This window comes from Polyodon spathula, chromosome 48, assembly GCF_017654505.1.
Source record: "Polyodon spathula isolate WHYD16114869_AA chromosome 48, ASM1765450v1, whole genome shotgun sequence".
Lineage (NCBI taxonomy): Eukaryota > Metazoa > Chordata > Actinopteri > Acipenseriformes > Polyodontidae > Polyodon > Polyodon spathula.
In genome coordinates, this window is record NC_054581.1 from 1,152,985 (window position 1) to 1,171,901 (window position 18,917).

The 18,917-nt window shown below is 42.3% G+C and overlaps 2 protein-coding genes across 3 annotated transcripts; one reads left to right on the plus strand and one right to left on the minus strand.

Annotated features, from left to right (window-relative positions):
* Positions 1-1,807: 1,807 nt before the first annotated feature.
* slx1b (SLX1 homolog B, structure-specific endonuclease subunit) lies at positions 1,808-7,646 on the minus strand. 2 transcript variants are annotated; one of them, XM_041238368.1, is made up of 7 exons: positions 7,439-7,646; positions 6,817-7,013; positions 6,297-6,348; positions 5,123-5,440; positions 4,529-4,656; positions 3,613-3,706; positions 1,808-2,662 (listed from the first exon to the last, which is right to left on the minus strand). In XM_041238368.1, exons 2-7 carry the CDS (start codon positions 6,987-6,989, stop codon positions 2,633-2,635), a joined length of 795 nt encoding a protein of 264 aa, XP_041094302.1. In that variant the 5' UTR covers positions 6,990-7,013; positions 7,439-7,646; the 3' UTR covers positions 1,808-2,632. The 2 variants fall into 2 exon arrangements, with proteins under 2 accessions (XP_041094302.1, XP_041094301.1); XM_041238367.1 differs by having other exon boundaries at positions 6,817-7,176.
* A 111-nt stretch (positions 7,647-7,757) lies between these two features.
* Positions 7,758-10,662, plus strand: zgc:112271 (uncharacterized protein LOC553698 homolog). Its single transcript, XM_041238417.1, has 3 exons — positions 7,758-7,915; positions 9,176-9,273; positions 10,235-10,662. The coding sequence occupies exons 1-3, from the start codon at positions 7,853-7,855 to the stop codon at positions 10,332-10,334; spliced, it is 261 nt and encodes an 86-aa protein (XP_041094351.1). The 5' UTR covers positions 7,758-7,852; the 3' UTR covers positions 10,335-10,662.
* Positions 10,663-18,917: the final 8,255 nt, after the last annotated feature.

Here is an 18,917-nt window from a genome sequence, read left to right on the forward strand (position 1 = left end):
GATTTTGAATACTGAAAATACATGGACGTGTTGAATAGTGCTTCTTTCGAAACCTGCAGTCTACCTAGCGAATGGAAGACGTATTCTGTTGACTTTACACCACTTGGACTATAATGAACTCTCTTCCAGTCGCTGTGTCTCCTACTTTCTCATGCAGGAAAAGCCTGGGACAATCCAAGAGCAGTTCTTGGTGTGTGTAACTCCTCTTCCTCCTTTGTAAACCACCTGATTCCAGTCACTGTGTGCTCTGAACAGTTTGAAAATAGACCTGCAGTAAATGCGACAGGTTACAGCAGTTTAATTTTGTTTGCATATACTGAATTAAAAAAAAAAAGAAAAAATGAAGAAGAGTAAGTAGAACGGGGATCAGAAGCAATGCCAACAAAGCTAATTATAAGCACTGTCCCTATTGGATGCTATTAGTAATAACTACTAAATTACTTACTGATCCTCAAGGTCTCCCCTGGTAAAGGGTTATCCACGTGGCTTGCAGGTTCAGTTCCTGCAGTGAGGGACCCTAAAATCAGTGCATGAAGCAATTCCCTTTGTAGAATTACAAACACACAGATCAAGATTGTATAAGGTAGCCTTTCTTTAAAAACCCACACCCTGCTCTCCAAAAAGTACAGGAACAAATTCAGAAAGGAGGGATTGTTCTCCTTATCGAGGCTTACAGAACAAGTGATGCTTCCGTTGTGTTATTGCTACTTGACTTGGTAGCCTATTGCCTGCAGCTCTCTGTGCACAAAGTGTTTTCCTACCTTCACTTCTCAGCTCACTCCCTCTCGTCCTGCTCTCTGGCCTCGGTTCAAAGTAGGGGCTTGGGTGAAAAGAATACCATAACCGCCTGCATCAGCACTGTGTTAGTGTTTCCTACCTGTTTAATATTGTGTGTTCTCTAGCTATATATTCAGTGAGCAAGGAAGCAAAGGGGGGTGGGGGGTGGGGGGGGAGCAGTAGGGTAGCACAGGCACCCCCTACCTCTGACTGCATTTATTAATCTGTATCGCAATCTTCTAGGAGGGCAGTGTATTTTCAAACCAAGATTTACTTTCTAATGTATTGTAATTAAAAAAAAAAAAAAAACAGCTTTCTGATCAATAAATCTTTTTTTTTTTTCCTATTTGAAATCAGCCTCATTTTTTGTTTTTATGACTTGTAGCGCAAGGTGACTTTTATATGGTCTCAATAGAGCTCTCAAACATTACAGCTGGTACACAAGAGTGTAACTATTAATCTGCCCCCCCCCCCCCCCCCCCTTGCAAAACACTACCCCTTTAAGAAATACATCAGCAAGAAATAAGGGCAAATGTGGCATTTCTTCCATCCACTAGGGGCAGCACAGTGTTGGGGGATTTACATCATATCACTGGCTTGACATGTTTCATGCGATCACTGAGAAGCTTCTAACACACACTTACAGCAACATCGTAACTCAATTTAAACACTCCAGCAACTTTGTTAAAAGGTGGTGTGTCAGTAGGAAATAAGTAACAGTTTTGTTTTATAACAAAATGACATTGTATTGCACACCCTCAAGTACAAAGCGAAAGTAGAGTCTTTTTATATGCACTGGTTAACAAGGATACAGCATTCAAGACGCTGGAAAACGAACTTGTACTTAAAAAAGGAATTAGATCTACCATTGTTAATAATAATAATAATAATAATAATACAAACTTCTAAAATGTTTTTAAAAATGAACAATAAAGAGCAGTTTTATTATCAATGATAATTTATTATTTTTATCCTAAACTTGTGCATCGTTGATACAACAAAACACATTCAAATACACCAAGAGGTTTGTGTCTGGTCTACTTTCAGCACGCTTAAAATCATCAAAACTTTTAATAACATAATTCAGCAAATATGCATTACATGTACGCCCGTCTCAAATTATGTTTTCTGTTATTAGTATTTATTAACCCTGAGAGTCACTTGTGTATCAATGCATCTTTTTAAAAGGATTTGGCCATCCTCTGCACTTGATTAAAAACAGCTTCGAATTCCTCCAGAGCTGTTTCAAGGCAGAACCCTGCCATGCAGAAGGGCAACTAAAAAGATCAAAATACCACTTGATTTCTCACGCCCAGGAAAGTAAAAACAAGCATCTAGGGAAAAAAAACAAAAAAAAAACGCAAGCGAGTTAGATTGAGCTATCGAGAAACACGATAAAAAAAAACTCACCTTCACACGGACTGCAAACGTGAACAGTAAAAAAATAAAAAGGGGGTACAAAATCTATTTAAATAGCATTTTGTTTATTATTTAATAACCATTTGCTATGTAGAGATTTTTTTTTTTTTTTTTTTTTTTTAATCTATGAATTATCACAATTCATCCAGTCCACTCAAGTATTGCAAGAGTATCCATTAAATGCCTGCTTCTAAAAACATCTGGTCCAAATTCATTCAATTTCATAGCAGCAAAATATGTGGGTGTTTTATCCCCTCTAATCCTGGGGCTGTATGTTGTCCATATCCCCTCATGCAAGACTGCGTTGCAAAACAGCGAAAGTTCGTTTTTTCTCTGTGATAGCGAAGCCCCACTTGTACACCTGTCCAATGCAGAGAACTGGTGTTGTGCAGGTCAACTCCAGATGTCGTTTCACTATTCCAAAGCAGACGCGGACTCACAGCTGCAAATCGTCTGCCCAGTGACTCTGCAAACGAAAAGACAGACAGAAATGAAAACAGTTCAAGTGACAGCTCACCCGCAGGGATTCCAAATTTGTACAGTTGTGACCAAACGTGTTGCACCACCCTACAGAATGAACACATTTTCCTTCCTAAAGTCCAATGAAAGCGGCTGGATAATGTTGCGTTAACATATTCTATCTGCACACCGCTTTGCAGTCTCCCTATACTTAGCAAAAAACTGAAAACTCTGAAAAATGTGGCATTTTTATATCTAACTAAATCTATTTTGTAGTTTCTTTGATTACATGATATTAAATAAAAGATCAAAATTATGTTCATTCATTCAATATTCATATATATATATATATATATATATATATATATATATATATATATATATATATATATATATATATATATACACATACAACACACTGTGCTAGAATTTCAATTTCTGTTTTCTGTTTTATTTATTTATACCACAGTATCTCAAAGTCTCAGCATCAAGCAGTAAAAATGACTAAATAAACAGTTATAATATTATTATTATTAATAATAATAATAATAATAATAATAATAATAATAATAATACAACACCAATTAGCTCAGAATGGGCATTTCAATGCTGTGCCTGTACGCTGTAGCCTCACGTATCTCGCAATATATAGCTGTAATATTATAAAGAGCACGGATATTTCAATGTTTCAACCACAGGGGTCAGGAGTCTTCCCACAGGACGCCACCACTGCAATGAATTGGCATCTCAGCCCACTGAATTGAATGGGGAGGACTCGGTGCAAAAGACAAAGTCCTTACTGTTCAACTGAAGAGCGACCTCTGCAGGGCAGAGGCGAGTGCGATTCTTCTGATGCTGTCACTATGATTGACTCGCCAGCCGCTAGCATGAGATTCATTACAGTGTGACGCTGTACAGAAGAGTCTTCTAAGTAAGTGACAGTATTTTGCCACTTACCTGGGAAGCTGATGCTGATGTAATTTCCTCTAAATCACCATAGCAACCTTTCTTGTAGCGAATCAGGCTGCCCCAAAGCACTTGGTTCTTGCAGCTGGAAATCACAGAAGGAAGAAAGAAAGAAAGAAAGAAGGAATCAATGCATTGATCAAACCGGCGAGCATGTGTGAGTGTGTACAGCCATTGCTGTTGGATTTCTGTGTGTGTATCTGTGTCAGTGTGTGCATCTGTCAGTCTGTGTGTGTGTGTGCGCGTGCGTCTGTGTGTGTGTCAGTGTGTGCATCTGTCAGTCTGTGTGTGCGCGTGCGTCTGTGTGTGTGTCAGTGTGTGCATCTGTGTGTGTGTGTGTGCGTGCATCTGTCAGTGTGTGTGTGTGCGCGTGAGTCTGTGTGTGTGTCAGTGTGTGCATCTGTCAGTGTGTGTGCGCGTGCGCGTGCGTCTGTGTGTCAGTGTATGCATCTGTCAGTCTGTGTGTGCGTGTGTCAGCGCGTGTGCGCGTGCGTCTGTGTATCAGCGTGTCTGTGTGTCAGAGTGTGTGCGCGCGTGCGTCTGTGTGTCAGTGCGTGTGTGTGTGTGTCAGTGTGTGCGTGTGATAGCTGAATCTAGGCTGTTTGGTACAACGTTGACCTAATAAGTAATATCAGCGACATTTAAAAAAAAAAAAAAAAGAAGCATTTTCAATTTCCAAAATAGCCCAGGCTACCCTGGAGAATAACTCAAACCCTTGCTGTGACTTGACGGGATGAAGGGATCATCTTCCGTTGTCAGATCTTGTTCTTCGGGTGAAGTGAGATTTCTACACGATGGGGGTCACCCACAAGACAACCCCGTCTTGTATCAGCGACACACCTCGAAGGTGAGCCCGTGTGCCAGTGTACAGAGACGCTGCTTTTGATGTCCGAATGTTTAAACTCACCTGGGGCAGGTACCTTCCACAGGAAGTAGGTGGGCGGGCTCTGCCTTGAGGAATTCCCGCGCAAGACAAGTCATGTGACTCGTCATGGTGCACGAGGGATGGAAGCAGGAGAGACAGTGAGCAGGCGTCTGAAGAGATAGACAGAAAAAAACAGGTACTGTTTTATAAACCACATGCTTAGAAACTTTGCTACAATACTCACAATATCAAACCCGCACAGTAAAGGGAAGTGCTGGCCAGGCAAGGTTTGTCAGCTCGCTCACCTTTAATCTCAGGGGATGCCTAGTTATATTAGTTGTCCTGGCTGGTTTTTTGACAACCCCATTCATATTGAAATACGTATTGAGCAATTCATGAGCAATGCATTATGGAGGACTTCTACTGAATTATTTTAAAAATGAGTTGACAAAGTTTTAAGATCCTCTCTCCTGATTCTTCTCCAGTAAAATTCCCAGTCCCCAGTAATGACAATTCCCCATCCCGACCTTTTAAAAAACACCCTGATCCCTGGTTCTGAATTCCCAATCCCAGATTCTAATTTTCCAGGTGTATTAATATCAGATCAGTAAAACGAATGTCATTAACCATGCTTACCTGGATCTTTTCCCAGCAGATGTGGCACCTGTGGGACGCTGTCTCTGGGTCGCCAGGGTCCTTGCAGCTGGTTTTCTTAGCTCGCACACAACCGAACGCCACGGGCATGTGTAAGGGCGGCTCGAGGCCAGGTAGGAAGTCTTGGCGGTACTCCTGTCTCAGCCAGCGCGCGGTCAGGGGCAGCCTGCTCCACGGCGCCACCCGCAACATGTGCGAGAGAACGCGCCAGTGGAAATCCAGGCTGGACTCACGCTTGGACTTGCGGGAGACGAGGGAGAGCCTTCGGGAGGAGTGAGGGTGTTGCCAGGCCCACTCAAACTGGGGAGAAAGGAAGAGCAAAGCAGGGTCCAAAATCAGCATAACAAAGGCTCTGTTTCAGCACAGGAACATTTACCAACAAGTGGACTCACCTCAAAACAATAGTTAATAAAAAAATGTAAATCTAGTAAACAAAAAAATCACACCAAACAAGGTATGGGTTAGGCACTTCCAATTTAATATAGCAAACCTTTTGGTCAGTAAAATTTTTAGACAAAAACATTACAGGAGACTTCCTCTTGGGGCCATGTTTTCAAAGCCTTAATGAACTAATTTTTTGAAGGAGACAATTTAAACTAGATTATTATGATGACACTGTAGCTGCAGAACACGGAGAATCTGGAAGCCTGCAAATTTTGTGTCTTCAGAGCGTCAGTGTCAGAGCCCCCTATCTCTGAAACCCTTTGAGACAGCTGCTTCTTATTCGCAGGGTTGTAACCCCTGCTTGCTGACTGTGGTACAACCTGTATTTTTTTTGGTATCACCGGTGTCTAGGTTAACCCTTTCATTGCCACCCAGTTTAAAGCTCTGACCACATGAACGATACAGACCACTTGCTCTCAGACAGTGTCTTTGCGAGCTGTATGATTCTTTCAATGAATTTCCATTGTAGACATCCGTTATGAAATTAACCTTTTCACTGCCAGGCTGTTTCTTATCCTCCGATACTCCTTAGACCAGGGGAAGGCAACCCTGGCGCTCCCAATCCATTCCATTGCAGGACTTTGTTCCAACCAGAATTCAATAACGAAGGATCTGGTTGGAACAAAGTCCTGCAGCGGAACGGATTGGGAGCGCCAGGGTTGCCCTTCCCCCTTCGAGAAAGCAGGTGCGAAGTTGCTTCGGAAGCACTCACCCGCAAAGCTGCAATGTCTGAAGGGAACCCGTGCACTATCAAAACCATTTCCCTGCGAGAGAAAACACAAACACAGAATCAGCACCACTAGAAGCAAAGCAGAACTCCGTGATCGACACCTGCTGCTTGGAAAAACGAGACACACACTTGCACATGTGCACTGCCTGGCTGCTTTACTAGGAACTGTATGGGATATCAGGTCAGGCCACCAACTGCCCTGAACACCTGACTAGATTCCACATGGTGCTAAAAAGTGTCTGAAGGGATCAATTCAGTCCTTACTTCAGTTGGTGCAGAGAGGCAGGCATAAGATCAAGTTCACTCAACAATGCTGAGCCCTGGTGGCTGCTTTCAATAATGAGCCAGAATAGATCGAGGCGCAGGACAGATACTTCTTCCACGGACGCCACAGCCCCTGGATCACGCACCTCTCCCAGTGAATGCATGAACGACTAAATGTTTTTAAAATCCCACCAGTAAAGTAGCCAGGCACCGTGTGACCTCACCATGGTGACCTCACCATGGTCCGCGTCCACTTGTTCTTTTAGCCCCGCCCCTCTGCCGTCCCCCATTGTGTTGGCCAATCCGGCGTTCTGGATTCACAGTGAAGCCGATGTAGATGCGACCTTTGAACTTGGGGTTGGTGCAGTACAGCATGTAGACCCCGAAGAAATTCTCCACCTCCACCACCATCCTCCCAGCGGCAGGGGGCACTGCCTGCCGGAAAGAGAGACAAACCGTGTAATCTTGGAGGGAGTTGTGGAAGGGGGTATATGAGTTAATCCTAGAGCTAGGATATACAATGTTTTCTGGTACGATTCTGTTACTCCTTAGGGTTCATATACCAGTAGATGTGCCCCCTGGCTGCTCTTAACTTCCACTGCAAGACATAAGAACATAAGAAAGTTTACAGATGAGAGGAGGCCATTCGGCCCATCTTGCTCGTTTGGTTGTCAGTAGCTTATTGATCCCAGAATCTCATCAAGCAGCTTCTTGAAGGATCCCAGGGTGTCAGCTTCAGCAACATTAGCGTTATTTTGCCCTTTCTTTTTCAAAACAAACCCTATTATTTTGGACACCAGACCTCTAGCTGTTGCAGCGTCATCACCTTTAAATAAAGAAACCGAAATAAACACACTTACGTGAACAACAACACCCGCCCGTCCAGAAAAAAACAAGTCGACTACTGATAATAATTGCAATTTAAATTTGTTTTTTTTCACCAGGCGCTTTCACAGACAGCTTTTTGCGTCCCGTAAGGGGAAATGCATGAGGAGAGATACGATTGGCCGGCTGCAAAATATCTGTGATGCGATTGGTCAGCTGCCCGCGTAGGGTGGGGGGGATTTGATTGGCTAACTGGGTGTAAGAGGCGGAGCCGTGAGTTAAATGCGCAGGATTCCGATTGGATGTTTGCTTTAAGGAGGCTCCGGATACGCCAGCGAGACGGAACGACTTTTGCACGGCTTACAGGCAGGCAGGCAGGGAGGGCGATCTAACCCGTGCTAGGACTACTTTGACCTACTCGATTTCTGGGTTTCGTTTCGATTTGGACCATGCCTGTGACAGCGGAGTCTATTAGGAATAAACTGGCAGCGGAAATGGGTGCCGTGCATGTGGTGAGTAATGAATTCCCCTTCACTGTGACGGTGCAGTGCTGTAGCCATCGATGCAAAAGCAGTGCGGTGCCGTGCATGTGGTGAGTAATGAATTCCCCTTCACTGTGACGGTGCAGTGCTGTAGCCATCGATGCAAAAGCAGTGCGGTGCCGTGCATGTGGTGAGTAATGAATTCCCCTTCACTGTGACGGTGCAGTGCTGTAGCCATCGATGCAAAAGCAGTGCGGTGCCGTGCATGTGGTGAGTAATGAATTCCCCTTCACTGTGACGGTGCAGTGCTGTAGCCATCGATGCAAAAGCAGTGCGGTGCCGTGCATGTGGTGAGTAATGAATTCCCCTTCACTGTGACGGTGCAGTGCTGTAGCCATCGATGCAAAAGCAGTGCGGTGCCGTGCATTTTAAAACCTGCAGCGCGTTCGCGTACGAGACTTCAGTATGGACCGATTGCATTTTGTATAAAATATAAACAAAGGCGGGGATAAGATGACGTTTTTCTCTTTGTCTGCATTTGCGTTTTGCTTCCCTGAGCTAAAGATTCATAGCAGGTCCTGTGATATACCCCGCGTTGCGGCAGCTAGCAGCCGGGGGGTGAGGGCCTTTAGCGCCCAGCGCAGGATTGAACTCGGAGCAGACAGTTAGCCCCGTCAGCCTCCTCGAGGAACATTGTATCATAAGGCACCCTGTCAGATATTCAGTATTCAGTATCGGTATGTGATAGTTGGCATGTACACATCTGGACTGTGTGAGGTGCCCTGTGTCTCTGACTGTGTGTCTGACTGTGTGTCTCTGACTGTGTGTCTCTGACTGTGTGTGGTGCTGTGTGTCTCTGACTGTGTGTGGTGCTGTGTGTCTCTGACTGTGTGTGGTGCTGTGTGTCTCTGACTGTGTGTGGTGCTGTGTGTCTCTGACTGTGTGTGGTGCCCTGTGTCTCTGACTGTGTGTGGTGCTGTGTGTCTCTGACTGTGTGTGGTGCTGTGTGTCTCTGACTGTGTGTGGTGCTGTGTGTCTCTGACTGTGTGTCTGTGCTGTGTGTCTCTGACTGTGTGTCTCTCTGTGAGGTGTCGTGTGTCTCTGACTGTGTGTGGTGCTGTGTGTCTCTCACTGTGTGTGGTGCTGTGTGTCTCTGACTGTGTGTCTCTCTGTGAGGTGTCGTGTGTCTCTGACTGTGTGGTGCTGTGTGTCTCTTACTGTGTTTGGTGCCATGTCTCTCACTGTGTGAGGTACCGTGTGTCTGACTGTGTTTTGTTTTGGTGTCTCTAGGAAGTTGAGGACACAACTACCGACCACTGTTCTACTAGTTTCAAAGTTCTCATCGTCTGCCCCCAGTTTGAAGGCAAACCTCTTCTACAAAGACACAGGTACTGTATGGAGAGAGCAGAACATTACAGTCGTGAAAACGAACACTGCAGGGTTTGAAACTCACACAAGCCCTGCTGCGCTCAGCCCTGGGCTTCAGAAAGGCCTTCAGTGAAGTATGGATTTTAAATGGGCCAGGAGTTTCTTTCTATCTGCATGAATGACTCTGTACCCGGGTGTGACTGATTCAGTGCGGGAGCAGCAGTGTGCAGAGAGTTCAGATTAAGCAGGGGTCTGATTGTTCAAACCACATTGCGATGGCATCCCTAAACAAGGGGAGCTCTGAAACTCAGGCCTGGGTGCAGGGCTAGCGCGAGTTCCCCTGGAAACTAAACAGTTCCTAAACACGTAGATTTTTACATTGATCTGCTTCGTGCATTTACTCCTAGCTACACTAAGATAGAGTCAGCAGTACTAAAGATTGAAAATGGATGTGATCATTATATTGGTACGCTAACATTTACACACAAGGTTTCCAGAGACGCGTGTGTGTGTGTGTGTGTTAGGCTGGGATGGTGTTTGGGGGTTCTGATTTGCAGGAGGTTTTTTTTTGTTTTTTGGTTTATTTTACTGTTTTAATCAGGCTTTATTTCCCTGCATACAAAAAAAAAAAAAAAAAAGCTTTTTGCAAACACGTATTTACATTTTGAAACCTGATACTTATCTGTCTATTGTTATTATTAATAATAATAATAATTAGTAGTAGTCATTTATCAGATGCTTTTATCCAAAGTGACTTAGAGATTAGGGGGGTGAACTATGCAGAGTCACTTGCAATAGGACCTCAGTTTTATGTCTCATCCGAAGGACAGAGCGTCGTACCAGATATCGTGTTTCCAAATGAAGGTGCGTGTTAGTCAGCAAGGGTCCTGGGAGGGGATGTAAAACGGGCTTGTTTTGAGGTTCACTTCAGCAGATGTGTGGAGAGTCGCTCTATGCCTTGCTCCTGTGTTTAATTCTCAGGATGGTCAATACTTGCCTCACTGAAGAACTGAAGGAGATTCACGCCTTCGAACAGAAAACGCTGACGCCAGAACAGTGGGAGAAACAGAAGTCCGAATAGAGAGCCGGAGTTATCGGGAATCAATTTCAGCGAAACGCGTCTAGACCATTCAAACATGTAATCCAACCATAACACACTCGCCGAGAAACCACGGGGTTCATTTGATCAGCTTCCGCCCTGATGCAACACAGATGGGTTTTGTTAGAGCGTTTTACAGCGCTGCGGACTACCCCGGATCGGGTCAATCGCTGATTTGTAATCTCTAAAAGCCCAGCTGTGGTTTATCAAGGGTACAGACTGATCAAACTAATCCTTTACTTTGGTGATTCCTATAAAAACATGTTGGTTTTTTTTTCTTTTGTTATTTCTAAATAAAGTTTGATCCTGATTCTGTGTCAAATGTAACCTTTTATTTTTATGAGCAATATGCACGTCTCTGCTACGGAGAGTTTTTTTTTTATTAGTTAGCGTGGGGACAGATTTGAATATTCAAACGGCTTGAAATGCATTGGAAATATTACCATGTTATGGGACAGAATTCATCCATCTAGTGTACACCTGATGTATAGCTCGGAGCCCCACTTGTGTAGCACATTACAGACTTTCTGTCCTCTGTTTACTATACTTTTCATTGCCTTCGTTTAACTGAAGGATCAGCGCTCCGTCTAATAAACTTCAGGTAGCAGGGGTCTCACTTGGGTGACTGCGTGTCTTATTCTTCCAGTGGAAAGCAGAGCCCCTGACAGCGATGTTGGGGTACACGCTGCTTGGGAAGGAGCGAGAATGGGGTTCAGAGTGGACTCCATTCTCACTCTTTATAACAGCCTTGTACACTTTTAATACCCTTGCTTAGTTGTTGACAACAACTTCAGTTCTAGCTGCCTGACAAACATACTACTCTTGTCCATATCATCCTGTCTGTATAAGACAGAGATATAGACCCAGTGCCATCTAGTGGTCGCCCACTTTTGAATCAAGCTTATTTTGTTTTGCTGGAGATACAGTACAATTATACAGGCTCAAATGTTTCATTTTTACACACAACTGGTATGCCAAAATATAACAATTTTCCATAAATGCATTGCATGCTTTATTTTATAGCAAAATGACAAAGTTTGATCCTGTTTATTTCCAATGTAAAGAAGTCAAATACAATAGTTCTGGCTACTCAATTTTCAGCCAACCACATAAAACAAATCGTGATGGATCTGCTCTACCCGAAAGCGGCGACCGGTTTCCTTGTGAACACGCTCTCTGCTGTGCTGTGCTGAATGCGGGTTTCCTCTGAAACACGCAGCTGCTGTCATCACTTGCATATCCATCAGATGCTTCTTCGTTTCAAAACATGGTAGCAGCTTAAAGAAAGTTGTCAGTTTGCATGCCTTGCTTTCAGGTAGTCGGTTACACTTCATAAGAGCCCTACTTCTCACGAGGTGTAGCCTTTTATATAATAAGGCGCTGTTTATGTATTTCTCTAATAAGAAAACAACACAGCAAGGTTTTTTTTTGGTCATTTTATGTTTAATAAAACGGCTCATTTTCAATAAAAGCATTGCTTTTTTTTTTTTTTTCTTTTACTTTTGATTTGAAGCAAAATAACAAAGATCCTAATTCCATGTCAATGTGCAATGCATCTGAATTTATTTATTTATTTATTTATGTGAAATACGGCTTAAGGTTTGGGACACTGAACAAATGTACAGTGCATTGCTGCAGCTCTTAATTCACAATGAAACTCGTCATCGCTGAAGCCTTTACCACAGCCTGCTTATGTGCTTGAGAATGTAATATCAAATATATCCAGCAGGTGGCACTAAAATGCACCATGAAACTTCCTTTGCTGCACAGATAAATAGAAGTATGTTGATTGCTGGTATAGTCCAAATACCGATTACTCTGCATTCACTGTATTTTTTAAAACATTGATTGAATTAGATTCCTTGTCAGATGAAAGAAGCAAAATGTATTTAACAATACAATAAGAAGCTGACTGCCCTTTTAAAAAAAAAAAAAAAAAAAAAGCTGTTTTGCAATCAAAAGCCACAGAGCGCTAGTTTGTTCTCACATACTGTACAGCCCTCTTTATTCACCTCTTTTTAAAATGAAATATTCAGACGCCATAAAAGATGTTTTTCAAATTAATGGAGCACTACTAAATAAGGGGGGGGGCGTTACTAGTGAAATAAAAAAATAATAATTTGGGGATAATTAAGTTGACAATAAAAGAAAAACTCTAAAAACCAAAATAATTGGTATTTTACAAGGACTGTGTGAAACAATCTAGAACGGGCTGGGAGCGGCGGAATCTAGAACGGGCTGGAGCGGCGGAATCTAGAACGGGCTGGGAGCGGCGGAATCTAGAACGGGCTGGGAGCGGCGGAATCTCTGGGAGATCAGGCTGGGAGCGGCGGAATCTAGAACGGGCTGTTTTCTCAGAGAGCGTTGGAAAAGCAGACATTTCCGACTAGTGGTATGAAATCTGGCCCACAAAATGAACCGGAAGGTTACTGTCGTCGCAAATAATTTTAATATATCTGCTGTCACTGTGTGCTCTGTATTTACGCTGTTTTCCTAGCTTACAGACAGTGACCTTGAATTTAGTGCTGCTTGTGCGAATTCCATTTTGATCTGCTTTCTCATTACAGACAGCTTTGATTTTCTTCTCGTTGTCGTTGATGAAGGTGTTTGTCTCTTTATCTTTTGGTATGCATCTGCTTCTCATCTGATGATCACAGTACCTGCTATTGCCTTGTTTACGCGATGGATCGATGTGCTGTCGTTTAAATTTCTGATAGCGGGTCTCATGTGGTAGATTGCATGTCTTATTCATGCACCCGCAATGCAAAGCTGACCCCCCGACACTGACGTTGCTGTACCCTCCGCTCGGGAAGGAGCGAGAACGGGCTCCACCCCACAGAGTGAGCACACAGCCCTCCATGACTATGAAGGAGCGCAAGCCTCCGCTCTCCCCGGCTCCCACCGGCATCTTCTCCGGGAGGGACTTCAGCTCCAGCTGGCTCCCAGTCTCAGGGTGGTAGATGCGGGCACAGGTCTTCGGAACCACGGGACCAGGACTGAAAGACTGGCTGTTAATGGACTGCAGGCTGGAACCGAGCAGAACCATCACGGACATCAAAATCATCATCTTCCCCGTCTGTGACGTCAACGCGACCGGGACAATCAAAGGGACAGCACACTTCTATTAATATATAAAAAAAAAAAAAAACAACACTCACACAGAAGAATTCGAGACCCCAGCCCTGAGTTTTAACGGGGCGCTTAAACTAACGTAGGGGCCGTTTGCATGAAAGAATCACGCCTCTCCTCATTCCGCTGCTAAGCAGATGCAGAGCGTAATCTATGCAAAGTATTTGTCTGGTTTTAGCTGTTTAACTTAGATTTAAACATAAATGTTAGCATACACTGTACTTGCTATATATAGCCTACGGAATACGGCTTGAGCAATAATGGATTGTGTCTATTGCCTCTCTTAAAGACCACACAGCCCCACCTAGTGTTTCTTTAAGGTAACTGTCTAGATAATTTTTCACATACACCATTATGGTCCATATATTTTACAGTATCATATACAGCCGCAGACAAAAGTATTAGCACCTTACAATTAATATAAGATCATTCAAGAAAACGTGATAAATATATGCATTTAGTGAACGTTAGCTGTTCATTAACATTACAGACAAAAATACACAATCTCTGGTAGTTTAACAAACTTTATTGAAAAAAAAAAAAATTGTTCATGACAAAAGTGTTGGCAAGTCTGTAAAAATGTAATAGAATTAGTTATCTGTATTCGTTGATTGAAAACCATTACACAGTAACTAAGCCTTTTTATAAAGTCAATTGCCTGAAAAATGTGTTATTATCTCCAGCATCTGTCGAAGAAAGAAAGTTTTTGCAACACGGCAGATGCTGGTCAAGGCAAAGGAGTCGGATTCAATTTGAGAAAAGCACTCGTAGCAAACTATAATAAAGGAAATGGCTACAGAACAGTATCACAGAAATGTGGAATATCAAAATCCACAACCAAGGAACTAACCAAGAAGTACCACGGAACAAATTCAACCGAAACGCTTGAAAGAAGCGGACGACCGAAGAACAAGACGGGCGCAGGAGATGGGGGAATCGACCGGACAGCTACAAACCCCCCCCCCCCCAAGATTAACAGCCAAGGCATTAAGGAAAGATTTAGAAGTCATAATAATGCATGAAAGGACTGATTTATATTAAAAAGGGGTTGGTGTTAAATGCTTGCCTATGTTCTATTGTAAGTGACTGTATATAATACGTAGTTCACAGCCTGCCTCAGTAAAGCACTTTGTGATGGTGGTCCACTATGAAAGGCTCCATCAATAGATATCCAAATAATAACAATTGTAGGCTGCAATATATATTAATAATAATCTAATATAATAAGATAATATTATAATGACTGAGACTGTACATGTAATGCGAGATACGCTCTATATATAATATATATATATATATATATATATTATATAATATAGTTATATATATATATATATATAATTTTCCTTTACTAAAATGATACGTAATCTTAAAAAAATATAAAATATTACAAAAACTATTTTTATAATAAATATTTTATAGGGGAGAACCCACAGGTAAAAATTAAATAAGGTTTAACTGTTGTGACTTCAAGTCAAAAGTCTCTGAAGCACCATAGCTGCTTTCTTGTAAAAGTGGTCTGTGTGACTGTCTACTGCTGCTTCTGCTTACGGAAACAAATTTAACAGTGTATTTCTGATAGACTCCCCACCTCACTACAGCAGGTCTTGCGGAGTCTTTCCAGAAGACAATAATGATCTAAGCAGGCAAATCGAGAAGCATAAAGAACACATGCAACATGTTTCAGACTCGTAATCAATGTAGATTATGTGAAGCATCTCTTTACATCATAGTGCTCCTCCTAACTCTTACCTGGGTGAAGTCCACCAGAATGATGGTTCTCAAAACCTCTTCCACTGGAGAGAGAAGCCGGCGACACGACAAGGATGAAATCTCCAGACGCAGGGGGTCTCAGCCCTTATATAGAGCAGCTGTTTCCAGTCACGTGGTGAAGACCCCTCTCTGGCTCTTGTCAATTGCAGAGCAGCAAACAGTCCTGTGGTTTGTACGCTGTGTCAGCTACATAGAAGCAAGGTATCTGTCTCATGCTTTAGTAGCCACAAGGCAGTCCAAACGCTGGTAGCTACAATGCTGTGGTCTAGCACATTCAAACTCATAGAGGTGCAGGCCTCTTGCAGAGGTGCGTGTGACTGAAGACGCAGGTCCTCTCAAAAGCTACAGTACTGCAGTGAGATTGGAGACCCTGCTGACTGCTGGGGTGTGGGCTCATTTTATGGAAGGGGGATTTTGGGGGGACCCCCAATTGTCAGCGCCCACCTCTAGACCCCCTCCAGTCCTGGGATCGGTGACCTATGGAAATATATTGAGATGTATTGGTAGTTTCATCAAATGATCAGGCTTCGTTTTGGTTTGCTGGTGATACACTAGCTGTGCTATCATAAGAACCTAAGAGAGGTTACAGACAAGAGGAGGCCATTCGGCCCATCTTGCTCGTTTGGTTGTTAGTAGCTTATTGATCCCAGAATCTCATCAAGCAGCTTCTTGAAGGATGCCAGGGTGTCAGCTTCAACAACATTACTGGGGAGTTGATTCCAGACCCTCACAATTCTCTGCGTAAAAAAGTGCCTCCTATTTTCTGTTCTGAATGCCCCTTTGTCTAATCTCCGTTTGTGACTTCTGGTCCTTGTTTCTTTTTTCAGGCTGAAAAAGTCCCTTGGGTCGACACTGTCAATACCTTTTAGAATTTTGAATGCTTGAATTAGGTCGCCACGTAGTCTTCTTTGTTCAAGACTGAATAGATTCAATTCTTTTAGCCTGTCTGCATATGACATGCCTTTTAAGCCCGGAATAATTCTGGTCACTCTTCTTTGCACTCTTTCTAGAGCAGCAATATCCTTTTTATAGATTTTATCATCTGAGCTCTTCAGCTCCACTGTCTCATATAGATGAAGCACAGGATAGATCGGTGTTTCAAACAGATCCTGAACTAAGACTTAAAAAAAACACACTATTTGAGTAACTCCAATAAAAGCCAAGCGGAATGATTGCTAACATCACAAACATGTAAGGGGAACCCTAAGAAAATGGAAATTGAAGAATTTTCTCTTTAAAGATTTTTTCTTTTTTTGTTTAGATGAGCTATTGTTTTCTGAATTGTTTTATAAGGAACACAAAGTTATCATTAATAAACCTGGAGTAACTATAATAATATATAGCACCTTTCATAGCGGAGCACCATCACAAAGCGCATTACAAGATACAAGACTACCAGCCCATCACAATGCAATAGCCAGCACTGAACTCAGCCAGGCCCGTCACAATGCAATAGCCAGCAATGAATTCAACCAGCCCGTCACAATGCAATAGCCAGCAGGGCAGCTTGCAAATAAATCTCACGTTTAGTCTCACATTGATGACGCAAAAAGCCCTTGTGTGAAACTAACTAGAAGCATCTTGCAATGGTCTTTAGTAGATACTGCTGTGAACCTTGATGAGAATCAAACGGTTTACAAACAGAAGCGATCAAATAACTGCAAACCAGATGCCACGAACGCTGGCCGAGAATGATTTCATTTTGCACACCCTTAGTGATTCGACTATGGGGATGGTAATAACACTCCTACTGCATAGCAGTTTAACCCAGTCCAGGTTTTAATGTGTGTTCGATTAGCCGCGGGGTCCAGGTAACAAGCTCTGGTGCGTCTTATTAAATATATATATAGCGCCTTTCGCGGTGGACTACCATCACAAAGCTCTTTACAAGATACGAGGCTAGGGTGTGTGAGCATCAGCTGCACAGTCGCTTACAACAACGTCTCACCCCAAAGACACAGCACAAGGAGGTTCAGTGACTTGTTCAGGGTTACAGTGAGTCAGGGGCTGAGCTGGGATTTGAACCGGGGGACCTGCTGCTTACAAGCCTGTTTCTTTAACCACTGGACTGCACACTCTCTTGGAAGGGTGTCTAACAGACAGACTCTAAAAAGTCAATCTTTTCTATCTTTAACATCCAAAACAAAAAAAAAACAAAAAATCTGTATACAGGGAGTCTATAATTTAGAGAGATTAGTTTCACAACATGAGATATAACTTCACGGTACCCCTCTTCACTATAATTTCTCTCTGAGTTATCGATATGCAGTTCCACAAACTTCTCGTAGCATTTACATATTGATGGCATGTATTCCAGTCTGGCCCCAGTACAGCTCTCAAACATGTCCTTGTTCTACAGCCGGTACATCAGAGCGCAAACCTTAAACTGCCCCCCCTGCAACACTCTGCCCCCTAGTGGAAGTCAGATATGCCACATTTGTTTTATAAAATTACATAATTCGTACCAGTTTCGCATTTCCATTGATTACATACAGCAGGCATAAAATGTGTAGTTTTGAAAGTTACAGCAAACATTTTTTTTTTTTTAAACATTTGGAGCTATGGCCTAAGGTTTTCCATAACCCATTACAATTAATAAAATTAATAAATCAGAAAATCAAATTAAACTTGCTGCCTAACATATTGATTGTAGTTTTCCATATACTTAACAAAAAAAGTGACAAATTGAATATTATGGCTTCTGATAGAATGTAGTTTCTTTGATTATATGATATTAAATAAAATATCTAAATTATGTTATTGAACTATTTCTTAGTTAATCAGACTTTTTTTAAAATTGTTTTCAGCTTTTAAAACAGTTGGATATTTCAAGTTAACTGTACAATTTTGTAAATAACTTGAAATTGACAGCTTTTGTAGGAGCTGAGAACAATTAAAATGGTTTAATTCAGTACATTATTAGTTCGATTAAAGGTTTGATTAAGTAATTGAGAGCTCTGCTAGAATGAAAACAAACAGAAAACCTTGTCCTAGGTCATCAGAGGCGGATGCTGCCTGTTAGTCAATAGAGGAAGCAGCTGATTGGACAATGACTTGTGCTGCATAAGGTCAATGTCAGGTTTTGTGGCATCTGGATAAGCAGATAAGCGGTTTTTCAGTTATATGTAAAATGATTGACCTCTGTATGACCGTCTATGTTCTGTGAAGAAAAACCACGTTAACAGCTTCATGTGTTTTTCCATTAGACTCTGTGGTTAGACCACTCGTTAGTTCAGCTGAGTGAAGTTTCTTGTAATCATACATTCACACACAGCACGAAGAACAAAATACATGCATACGTGTTGATTTCCTGTCTCAAGTGATGATAACGACAGATTGATTGTTTTATTTTTTATTGTCTTCAAGGTTTCAGTAAAAACAAACAAAAAAAATTCCTTAGAAGGAGGGCGGCATATTTTTTTTTTTCTTTTTCAAGAAAACTGAACCCTAAAAGAAGATTTCCAGTTGCATGCAGAATTGGAAGTCTTTGGCACATGGAGTGATCCTCTCAGTTTTAAACCTGGCTGCAATAAAACCATTGATTAAAACTAATTTGGAGCTTGCTTATGCTCATTGAGCTTCATCTATAGAGTCCTGTTGTCTGTGGTTTTTATTCTTCAGCTACATGTTCTCAGTTTCTAAATGTTCAATCCTTCGTGTTAG

Coding starts and splice junctions, on each gene's coding strand:
- zgc:112271 (XM_041238417.1), top strand. CDS start 7,853: ATGCCTGTGACAGCGGAGTCTATTAGGAATAAACTGGCAGCGGAAATG. Junction 7,916..9,175: donor AAATGGGTGCCGTGCATGTG/GTGAGTAATGAA, acceptor TGGTGTCTCTAG/GAAGTTGAGGACACAACTAC. Junction 9,274..10,234: donor CCTCTTCTACAAAGACACAG/GTACTGTATGGA, acceptor TTTAATTCTCAG/GATGGTCAATACTTGCCTCA.
- slx1b (XM_041238368.1), bottom strand. CDS start 6,989: ATGGTGGTGGAGGTGGAGAATTTCTTCGGGGTCTACATGCTGTACTGC. Junction 5,441..6,296: donor CAGACATTGCAGCTTTGCGG/GTGAGTGCTTCC, acceptor CTTTCTCCCCAG/TTTGAGTGGGCCTGGCAACA. Junction 4,657..5,122: donor TCTGCTGGGAAAAGATCCAG/GTAAGCATGGTT, acceptor CTATCTCTTCAG/ACGCCTGCTCACTGTCTCTC.